The sequence below is a fragment of the Sitodiplosis mosellana genome, unplaced genomic scaffold (genome assembly GCF_009176505.1).
Source record: "Sitodiplosis mosellana isolate CC-2019 unplaced genomic scaffold, AAFC_SMos_1.0 Smas_scaffold_6197, whole genome shotgun sequence".
Classification (NCBI taxonomy): domain Eukaryota; kingdom Metazoa; phylum Arthropoda; class Insecta; order Diptera; family Cecidomyiidae; genus Sitodiplosis; species Sitodiplosis mosellana.
In genome coordinates this window covers 346,871-358,074 of record NW_022601438.1, presented here as the reverse complement: position 1 = coordinate 358,074, position 11,204 = coordinate 346,871, and the positions used below count along the sequence as shown (strand labels likewise).

At 39.0% G+C, this 11,204-nt stretch overlaps 1 protein-coding gene across 28 annotated transcripts in view; it reads right to left on the bottom strand.

Annotated features, from left to right (window-relative positions):
- Window positions 1–11,204, bottom strand: part of LOC129577481 (sorbin and SH3 domain-containing protein 1) — a 98,744-nt gene that overhangs the window by 30,201 nt on the left and 57,339 nt on the right. For 7 of the 28 annotated variants that reach the window (XM_055464614.1, XM_055464600.1, XM_055464602.1 and 4 more), the window contains 4 exons: window positions 8,208–8,331; window positions 7,642–7,753; window positions 6,318–6,373; window positions 6,052–6,227 (listed from right to left, as the gene is read on the bottom strand). In XM_055464614.1, the coding sequence (XP_055320589.1) occupies window positions 6,052–6,227; window positions 6,318–6,373; window positions 7,642–7,753; window positions 8,208–8,331 (468 nt within the window). Of the gene's footprint in view, window positions 1–101; window positions 183–751; window positions 5,177–6,051; window positions 6,228–6,317; window positions 6,374–7,313; window positions 7,347–7,641; window positions 7,754–8,207; window positions 8,335–11,204 lie in introns of all 28 variants that reach the window. The other 21 variants (XM_055464593.1, XM_055464604.1, XM_055464607.1 and 18 more) reach the window with 8 other exon arrangements.

The window sequence follows — 11,204 nt, the reverse complement described above, 5'->3', positions numbered from 1 at the left end:
AAAGTCTATGAGTTGTCACAGTGGATAGAGAGATAGAGAGATAGAGAGACAGGCAGACAGACAGACAGACAGTAGAAGTGGTTTGTTTTTAATGCACTCACCTAAATCGGGTTGTTCAGGGTTATAATAATATGCACCTTTAGCGGGTGGAGGTGGTGGTGGTGGTACTGTGTTTTCGCATTCTACACACATGTCAATTACAGGTACAAACACAAAATGTATATAGAAAAAAAGAGAATAATATATATCGCTGATTAACGGAACAATATTCAAAATGATTCAATGCCAATAAATATGAACGAACGGATAATAAGTTCGTTGTTGCGTGTTAGGCGTAGCGTCGTTATGGTTAATATTTCGGCAGGCGCAATTGATAAAAAAGCCGTATTTTTTCTTCTTTCCAACGGATGAGGGAAGATAATGGCAAATTTTATTTCTGTTGTCCATATAAAAAAAAACAGGGCGGAGGGGGGTAGGCAATGAAAATGCATGCAATTGAATAAGGTGTTATATTTTTTTACCACTCTCAAAAGTCCACGATAAAAAAGCTGTCATTGAGCTAATGAAAAGCCAAATGATTTCAAGAAATTCCCACTCAATCTTGTTTCAATATTTATTCCCATATCACTACTCTGTTTTTTTTTCTAAACTGAAAGACGATCGTCAAATACTCATCAAAAAAAAATGTGTGTCTACATTTGTGATCGGTGCACTGGAAATTGATTAGTTTATCTGTAAATAGTCATCTAACCTTCACTTTTTACCGATGCTTTTGCATTTTTACGGCTTCCAACGCTCTGCTGTTTCAAACGGCGCCACAAGTATTCAGCTTCGATGCGCTTATCAACCGGTACATAACGATGTGTCGGTCGATGCTTCATGGGATCGTAATTTTGATCGGCGAATATATCGTACAACGGTTTTAGCATTTCATTTACATTTTGTGATCGAAGTGGTGACGTTGATCTCGAGCGTGAAACTGGTTTTCGTTTGATCTCTTGACTGGCCGGACCCTTTTCAGGTTCGGTTGCCGAACGTGCGTTATCATTTGGTTTCGAATATTTATGCGCAATCCATGTGGACGACAGATAGTTGGAGATATCTTTGAGTTCGCTGATATCCGGCGTTGAGGTATACATTTGGCCAATCAATGAGAGCCGATCGGGAGATGTTTGTGTTTCGAATTTGTGACGAATTTTGTCCACCTCACTGGTCGACACTTCAACAGTTTGTGATGGTTTCGGTGTTGAACTACGGCTTATTGCCTCTTTCAGCGCGATCGTCTTACTGATGATGTCAATATGTGGCATCAAACGGTCTTCTTTCTTGAATGTAACACGTTGAATTGGCGACGATACGCGTCTGGTGCGTGTTCGACCGCGCGATGCTGTCGCCAATGCAGCTTCCTTTTTCAATTCAAATTTGTGCGTGATGAAAGATACATCGCCGGCTTCACTGCTTTTCACTACGATCTTTGACGGGCCCTGGTTACGGAATACGGTTTCATTGAGCGTTGGATCGCTCTTGAATCGACGCGGTGGCACCGCAAAAATCGGACGAGAACGAGGCGGCTTCAATGTCGAACTTTCGTACAAAAATTTTCCATCGTCAACGAATGCGGTCTTTTTCAAAGTTGAGCGCGTTGAGTTACAAATGGGTGAAATGCTGCGGCTCCGAAAGTAACTCTCGATGCTCGCAGCATCCCACTCGTTTTTTGACTGTTCCGTATTTGCTGGCGATGGCGAACGAAATTCAATAAGATTTCGAACGCTTTCCTTTTCGCCAAAAATCTCCTTTAAATCTGACTCCGATGTACTAAAGCCATTGCCGCAGAGATGACTTCGTGCTGATTGCTTTTGCACCGCGCGTCGTGCTTTGATCTTTTCCTCAACCATGCGAATCACCTCCTCTTCATCGAGCGATGAATCATCGCGGGGTAGATAGATGGTTTTCGGAGCTTCTTCATTTCTTTTCTTTTCAAAATATTCAATTTTATGCTTAATTTTTTCGGCGGGCGGTTCAATTGTTATTTCAGCCCTTGGAATGTTTTTTTCAAATGGCCGTTTCTCAATGTAAGGTGGAGGTCTATCATTTTTTCTATCAACCTTATTGTATTTCGCCTGAGTTTTTACTTCACTGGTCAGCTTCGACTGCAACGATTTATTGCCAGTTGATTTTTGTTCGCTGTGATGAACCGTAACCACGGTATCATTCGCAGAACCACCACCGGAAATGTTTGTCTTTTCAGCGGCAATTGCTCCGCGTGTTTCACGTGGCTCTAGTACTTTTTCACGACGTTCTTTCAGTTTGTCACGTATTTCATTGCCCAATTGTTGTAGCAATTTTCGCTTTTCTTCTTCCGTGTATGCTTGTCGTCTAACAACCGAATCATAGCGATCAACGCTCCTTGTCACACGTGTCTCATGCACTGCACCGATTGAATCGGCTTTGATGCTATTTTTCAAACGGTTCTCTTGGCGTTGCAAAACTGGCTTCAGCAATTCTTTTTCGCCAACCAACGAATTGCTGCGAACGAGCAATGAAGTTGGTCTAATGTTTCGCTCTTCACTCACATTGATTATATATTCATCGGACGGTGGATGGGAAGTTTTGTGAATCGTTCTCGTCGTATTGCTGTAGATTTCGGTGAGTTGATTTTTGATTTTGCTCACTTGATCCTTCGACAGTGTGCTTATCAAATTACGACTGATGCCAAGACGTTCTTCGGCCGCATTCTGGCTGGCCAGCTTGCCGGTTGAATTGTATTTAACAGTCATATTTGACGCCAAATCAAGCACTGAGTTTCCCTTCCACAACGATCGATACTGATCTTTAAGCCTTTGTCTTGCTTCATCCAATTCATTTTGCAATGACTTTTCAATGAAAATGCTTTTCAAATCTTCCACCGATTTCTCCTTCACACGCAATCCACTCTCGTTTCGTCGGTCCCATTTGATATCTTCCGGATATTTTGGACGATATAGAAAATCCTTTTCTCGTTCATCCTTCTTCAATTTGCTCAACAGTGAATGCAGCTCTCTTTCTGCGCGCTCATAATTTCGAACCTTTTTCCATACGTCAAAATCGATGAGTTCGTTCTCCTTTCGAATTGGATGCAGGTCAGTGTTCGACGTGGTGCGTTCCAATTCACCAACACGCTCAACCTTTGAATAAAAACGATTTAAATCTTTGAATTTCTCCGATTGGCTTGAATCCAAATGGCTTTCATAGCTGTCCTCATCGTGCAATGAATGGCGTCGTGTCAATCGCAAATCCAGCGAATGGTATCGACGATGAGAATCAGCACTTTGTGCCCGACTATGTGGATCAGCTTTGGCACGGAAGCTTTGAATTCGACGGCTCGATGGTGATCGAATTTCGCGGGTCGGTGAAAATGGTCGTTGTTGTTGTTGCTGCTGTTTGCTTATTGTTGGCGGTTCGTTTGACTTTGTGTCGCTGGTCTTAACGCTGTGGACATAAGTGATCGGACGCGGTTCGCTCTTACTGCGCTCTTGATAGTGATAATCGAAACCAAACTCTTCTCCATCATCATTGTCGGAAAGCTGATAAAACGAATTATACTTGCTGATTCGGTCAAAGTAAATGGTTTTGGGTGGTGAACGTCGTGGGCTTAAGCTACGAGTTTGTCGTAAATGCTGCACTCGGTCCAATTCCTTGAATTTTGATCCGCTAACCGGTCGTTTCTGAGTCAGATAAATGCTTGGTGATTTTTTCTTAGCACTATTGGCTCGTCGCGGAATCGTATTCCAAAATTGTGCTTTTTCTTGGACGGCAGTGTTTTGATACAAGGTTTCATCTCTTGCGGTCGCCACATTGGTGGCAATGTTGCGCAGAAATAAGTTCTGAAAAAATTTATCCGATTTTGTACCGATTTGTTCGTGCTTTTCATTTCGCACACTTTTTTTGTTGCCATCTTTAACGACAAAAAAGCTGCTGCTACGTTCGTAGCCATTGCGTGTTGGGCTAGTTGTTCGTTTGCTAACTTCAATGCGTTCAACTTTCTCTTCGGGCACTGATTTTGTGATGGGCGCTGCTTTCGTTTCGATTTTCTTTTTCCTCGGTTTATTGGTGATCGTAACTGGTGGTGCGATCGTTTTTGGTGCCGATTTTATGGTGTAGGGTCGATTTCGAATGCGACGCTTCGAGCTGCTCGAGTCAATCGAATAGGTTGAGTTTGTACGTGCCAAACTGATATTCGACGATGTTTTGATGGTTTGTTTCGAGCGTGGATTGAGTTTGGTTTCGGTGCTCACCGATGATTTCGATAAATTCGATCTGACAACAACCGGTACTACGGCGATACGGCCCTTCGGTTTCGCTTCAATGGTTGTCATTCGAATAGTTTTCTCATCATTTTTCACTGAATCCTTCAGTAGTTTATCTTTTGCGTAAGTAACCGCCGATGTTTTGATTGTATTTCCTGAAAGCGTTTGCCTTGTCGACGTTCTGGTCGTAAGGCGTTCTCTGGTTTGTGGACTTTGATAAGTGGTTCGAACCGCTTCGCGAACATCTCTCGGTGAGCTGATGAATGGATCGCGCAGAATATTCGTGCTGGCCGTCCAGGCGCGTCTACACAATGGCAACCGTTCCTCTTGTTTTTTCTTCTCTTCGGCAAAGGTTCGCTCCTTCGAAATGCTTCGCCCGAATGCAATCGGACTGGAATTCGATTTGCGTGTTTCAATCTTTCGCCCGATCGGGCTAAGCGAACCGACCCGTTGTAATTGTGACCTTCCAGTGCGCGAACTATTTGCATAGTTTTTCTCGTCTTTGAGTGAGGTGAATGATGTCGTAATACTACTTGCAGAACGACTTCGAACCGAAGCCGGCAAGCGATTCTGATTGCGTACGGTAATTGTCTCTGGATCAGCTGCCTTTTTTCCAGCATTTTCACTGTGTCCATTGATCTGCCGTGAATCAGCATATTCTTTCAACGCCGAGCTATCTTTCGACGAAATGCGTCGTGGTGGATTCGGTGGACTGCCTGGCACAAATGTTTGCGTTTGCTTTGGGAATGGTGCAAACAAATCGATCGGTTTGGTTACATTTGTTATCGGATAACAAAGGATTTCATTCTGAATAGGCGGCAGGGTTTTACTGTGCACACGAATTTTGGTTAGCGTCGAAGTTATTGGCAAATATTCAATGTCAATTTGATCTGCGGCCAACGCAAATTATGCGAAATGAAACGAAAAAGAAAAAAGAAAAAAAACAACAAATTCAAAATTGACGATTGATGTTGTGATCGAATTTGTGTCGATACCGTTAATAATTGCATGGTGATGCGACGTGAATACACACGTGACATTGTGTAGATTGTCCATAATTGCGAGGCACACGGTGAGTAAAAAAATTGAGATCCTTCGGCCGAATAATTGCAGCACACGGTGATTTTGTGTCGTAGTATTTTGACAAAAAAAAAATTATATTGGATGAACACACGTTTGCTGGTGCACTTGACTTTTAATAGGTACATTTTGGTTTTGGCAACTACAAAAATCGTGGCGTTAAATTGGAAAATTTGATTGCAGTGGAAAAGTATCAAACAATTTAGTTTGGATTAGATCACACCATTGAAATGTGATGTAAATTGATTAAGTCGATGAAATGATTTTAATTTGTACAATAAATGTGGAAAAAAAAGTCCCCAAGTGAAATTAGATAACCATCACCGGAAAATCAAAACTAAAAAATAGTGGTAAGCAAATTTTGTCACTGAAACAAAGTTAATGGAAAAAAAGTCCCTCAGCCCAACGTTATACCAGCTTGCTAGTCGAGAAGCATAGAAAAACCCATTTTTAATAGAGAAAAAGTCCTTTTTTCAAAAAAAGTATATCTAGATCAGTTGATTGGCAAAAATTAATAATCCCGCTATAGCGCATTTCACCCAGATTGAATTCAAACCAAAAAAAAGAATGTCGCCCATGGCAGTATGTTAGTGAGTTGAATTATTTTTTTATTGCTCATATTAGATTAGAAGAAATTGCTGAAAAACTCAAAGTATTTCTTCTTTCAATTGTGGTAAAGACTTACCTCGTGGTTTTTCAGGTGCTGGTTTTCTAAATCCTTGAAGTGGTGCTTCGCCGCCAGCTTGCAGATTAAGGTAGGCTTGTTTTTGTTCGACTGGACTAAGTGGTGCAATTTGAGAACTGTCCTTTTTACGAAACACCAATGTTGAATCACTTTCATAGCCTTGATCCTTAAGCGCTCTGTGTCAATTTCGAATGAAATGTAAGAAAACAGTAACGATTTAACGAAACAACAAACGAATAAAAAAAACCAGTCACATTTATACACACCTCGATAGATTTCCTTCACAAACTTTATTAATCTCATTTCTGGTCTTGATTTGTTCCTGTCGATGAGAAAATCAATCATTTAGATAATTACATTTCACCGAAAGAGAATGGGATGAGGAAAATGAAAAATGCTTCCAAGCATTCCGATTCGATGTTAAATTCCAGATTTCGAAAGAAATCTACATTGATTGCAGTTGATGAATGCAATAGCAAATAGAAATGCCATCGAACCAGATGCTTAGCTGGCATCGAATGCGATACTCAACACAGGAATTAACTATATATATGTTCCTGTTCGCAATTCAAGGTGCTGAATGAAAGACGATTCTCGTTTTGTATTTTTTTGCTCTGTATGTGTGTGCAAAGGAAAATGAATAAGGTGTATTTATCGAATACACGTAAATACAGGTCATGTACAGCGGATGAATGTGGGAATAAATACGAGACAACATCAATTCAACTTAACAGCGATTACATTCAACAATTGAAAACGGAAATTTATTACCAACAACAACAGCAATATTGAATCACTTACAAAATCCTGTAAATCTCTAATAATCTTGTAATAAAACTCATTCGGGGAATGATCGATACGCCACTAAATAATTATTGATTGTTCCAAACCAAACCAAACCAAATCAAACCGTTTTTCATGTACGTATGATTAGATAAATTTGTTGTGAAATGGAGTATGATATCGAAATCACGATAAGTCCGAAAATGTGTGCGTTTGTATCGAATGCCGCATGTCAAAAATTGAAACGAATCATTTGCTCATTATTAGTTAGTCATTTTGATAGAATATGAACATGAATATGAACATTTTAAACTAAAGTGCATTCAGATTGAGTCGAGTGGAAATTTGAATATCAGCGCTTTGCATAAAAGGCTAAAAAACGATCGATTACTACAACCAAACAAACAAAAAAAAATTGGAGGGAAAACCACAAGCTAACGAACAACATTAAAATGATAGTTCATATATGAAAATCGTACCACATTAAAAATATCCATCACTTCGTCCCACCACTGTAAAATAGTGAAAGAAAGTGTGATGAGATGAAAAATGTCATTTTCTTCTGATTGAAATCTTCATCAAAAATCAAATTATGTATTTTCCTTTTTATATTTTCTTCTTCTTTTCTGCTCAATGCGAATGGATCTGATTGTGTATGTTGATGTATTAGACACAATTCACTCTGAAGTGACTACAATAATTTTTGATTGAAAATCCAATCAATTTTTACTTCCCAATCGATTTTGGAATATCCGAGTTGCATGTGGACAATATGTATGTGTATAGATACAAATGTAAAAGACCTACCTCTCTGCGTTCTTTGTCCGTAGCTGATGAATGGCCTGGAGTGAAATTTTCGATTTTTCCCGGTTGATTTTTGTATGAAACATTTGTTGATTTCATCGGATTTGGCAACGTACTGTACACGTTAGAAAGTGAGCGAGAGGAAGAGAAAAAAAGACTGGCATTAAAATGTGTCGCACAAGTGGCCACAACTGAAATGCGCTGAAAATGCAGAGACTTTGTATGTTAGAATAATTTATGCACTGTCCTCCATTTTTCTAGTAGATACACCATCGATAATAGTCAGCCGAATGTGGGCCACATTGTGGGCAAACGGAAGAGAAACACTCGTGCATACAACTTGTGTGGTTTAATAGTGTGCATTGCAACAAAGTACGTATATATACTGGGGGAGAATCAAATTGGAGCCGGTGTTGGTTTTTTAATTCTCCCGTTTATTCAGTTTTCCTCGTTAAGCGTGTTTTCAGCATTTTCCCATAATCATAAATACATATATATCGTTTAAGGCTCTTTTGGAAAGGAGCTCGCGGTAACATGTAAATTGCAATCTATAAACTGGCTATACGTACTTTTCGGATGATGGATTGCGTCGTCGGTCCAATGTTTTGTATTTGATTGAATAGTCCGAATTGTAATTTCGTTCCGGTTCCGATGCATATCCATTGGTTGATGTTTTGTATGGGTATTGTCCTGCTGCTGGTGTGTATGCGTATATGTGTATAAACATATATGTTCATTCCAAAGTTATGTGGAAGCCGACGTCCGAGCCGAGGAGTAGCGGTGCGAAAACAGACGTCCGGAAAGAAAATGAATGCACAAAAGAAGGAAGAAATAAAATAAAGAAGAAGAAGAAGAAGATGTAAAAAATGGAGAGAAAGACAACAACGAAAGAGAAGTTAACAACATTGCACAAATTCAAAGCGTACATTTATATGCACTGAACTGAAGTGAATGGACGGGCGGTCGAGAAAAAATATATATATATATATGTGAATGTGGATTTCGGAGCAGACTTTCCGAAAAATTTAAAATATCTTAATGGGTGCGAGTGCAAAAGCAAGCGAGATAGATAAATGTTTGAGTAAGGGAAAAATCAAAGAGGACGAGATATCTGGCACACAAATATTGTCCTTTCAATATGGATTTTGAATATGGATTTATATGTTAGACATACGGGTACAATTCAACACTGAACGGAGAAGGAGGCACATTAAAGTGATATACGCAAATGGGGAAATTCTTTTTTTTTTTGCTACTTGTAAATGCGTTTTTGTTCCGCTCTCACTCTGAACTTGAAGCTGTAATAAAAACAAATCATTTTCCTCGAATATGAATAATACACACTTACTCTCACGAGGCAGTACCATTATGTGTGGAGCGCCAGGAAGGTTAAGGCATATTACACTGAGTGTGTGTGTGTGAGAGAGAGAGAGAAAGCCGTAGACAATCAATTATACAGCTGTGCGGATTTTCGGGAAGCAGCACACTCTTCCCTTTTCAACAGCAAATAAAAGTATGCTCGCATCCAAACAATATACATATGAAAATAGGTTGAAAAGTTTTGAGGCAAAAAATCGTGCATTCACTTATAATATGAGCAAATATTATCAAAAAAAAGAGTAATCTAAAAAGCTTCAGTGGATTTTCCATTTCGTATCTGCAAACGGATTTTGCATCAGGTTTCTTTTGCTGTGTCTTGATTCGGTGACTTTTTTCCTGACTATTCTGTCTTGGCAAATAACAAATAAATCCCCCCTTTGTTGGGATCTGATTGTGATTAAGCACTTCTTTGGCTCTGCAAACATATCCAAACTGTTCTGTGGATATATTCGCTCAAATGAATAAACAAATATATGCAAGTCGTTGTCCTTACATTCACCATCACAACTTCTCTGAGCCCAACAACGTACCATGTGATGTAAACCAAAATGAACCACGTGAACGGGGAAATTATTTTTTTTTTGATCAAACGACATTCATTTAATCTGCACGTACGCATTTCCATTACGTAGAACAGTAATTGGTGACGCTAACGATTTTATGTAAAATTAAAATCCCGTAAAAGTTGCAACTTCGAATACAATTGGAAGGAGAAAAAAACTGCAATAAGCTGCAAAGTTTTTCCCCATTCAGAATAAAAGAAAAAAAAAACAGTAACCAACCACCTTTATGCGGCAATTATGCGGATTCTGATTTGTAACCGCTTTACTTCAGTACACACGAAATTCGAATGCAGAGACACGTACACAATATAAATATACATTGCAGTGGAATGCTATGAAGTGGAAGTCAAAAGATGATCGATCGTCGATGCAGTTAAAATTATGTTTTTCTTTTCCCTCTATAATGATGGTAGGCAAAAAAGAGAAGCACGAGCTTTTAAAATCAAATTTAAGCAACGTAGATGGGACCTAGCCTATTCGTTTCAATGTAATATGATGAATGAAAGGGAAACAAAATGTTTCGGTCCCATTCACGAGATTTATTTCAATAGCATTGTTTGATTTGTTTGTTGGTTACATTTCCAGTGGTGTTTTTTGCTTTTTCTCTCACTCTCTCACTCTTTATACCCTCATTATATTTTCGATGAGTTGTTTCAAACGACTCGTTTGATTAGCCTGCGTCGAGCTTTTTTCTTCTTATTTTTTTTTTTTTTTTTTGAAAAGATCAAGCGGAAAAGCACCGAACAAACGACATTTAGATACCTAACTTGAAGCATATTCAATTTAGAATGAGCTATTTACTCAAAAATGCTCAACAAGATACACACGACCGGTATACGCGCTAATTCCATTATCCATATTCGTTCATAATAAATTTCGTTCGCCGTTTGCTGCTTCGCTTCTTTTCTCTTTTTCTTCATCGTTTCGTTGCCGCGTGTCGTACACATTCAAGCACATTATTAAGACAAATTCAATTTTACAAAGAGAAATTATTTTCATTTTGCACGGAAAATACGTATGTGTGCTTGCGCGCAATGGAAACATTGTTCGACCCACAAAATATCATGAAAAAGTGAATATTTATAAAGCTTTTGGTTCGGCGCCTGTATGAAATGCTAATGCCATTATTTGTTTTCGGGTGAATAATTCTCGGGCGATAATGCTGAAGAGCAAATTTTATTTTGTGTATATACATGCACGCACGCTTTACATTTATTCGTTTTTTTCTTTCTTTTTGTCCCCATTTTACTCCGTCGATGTTGTCTTGTGTGACAAATTACAAAATATTAGCTTTCTTAAAGTGATATGAAAATGCTAATGCAATGCATTGAGCGGTTTGTTGCACGATTTGCTGACGGATGCAAATGAAATTAGTTTGGAATTAAATGAGTGTAAGCAGAAAAGCAACATTTGACATGATTTTCCATGTTTATATGATATTGACTCAAGCAAACCGAATGGAAAAAGCGAACGAAGGAGCGCCACACGCGCGTCTTCCTTCCGAAAAAAAAAAGTTTGTTGTCGGTACACAAACATCTGTATGAATAGATTTTCATATTATGCGCACACATTTCTGTCTCATGTCATTTTGATTCAACGGGACAGTTTAGTTCATGCAATGAA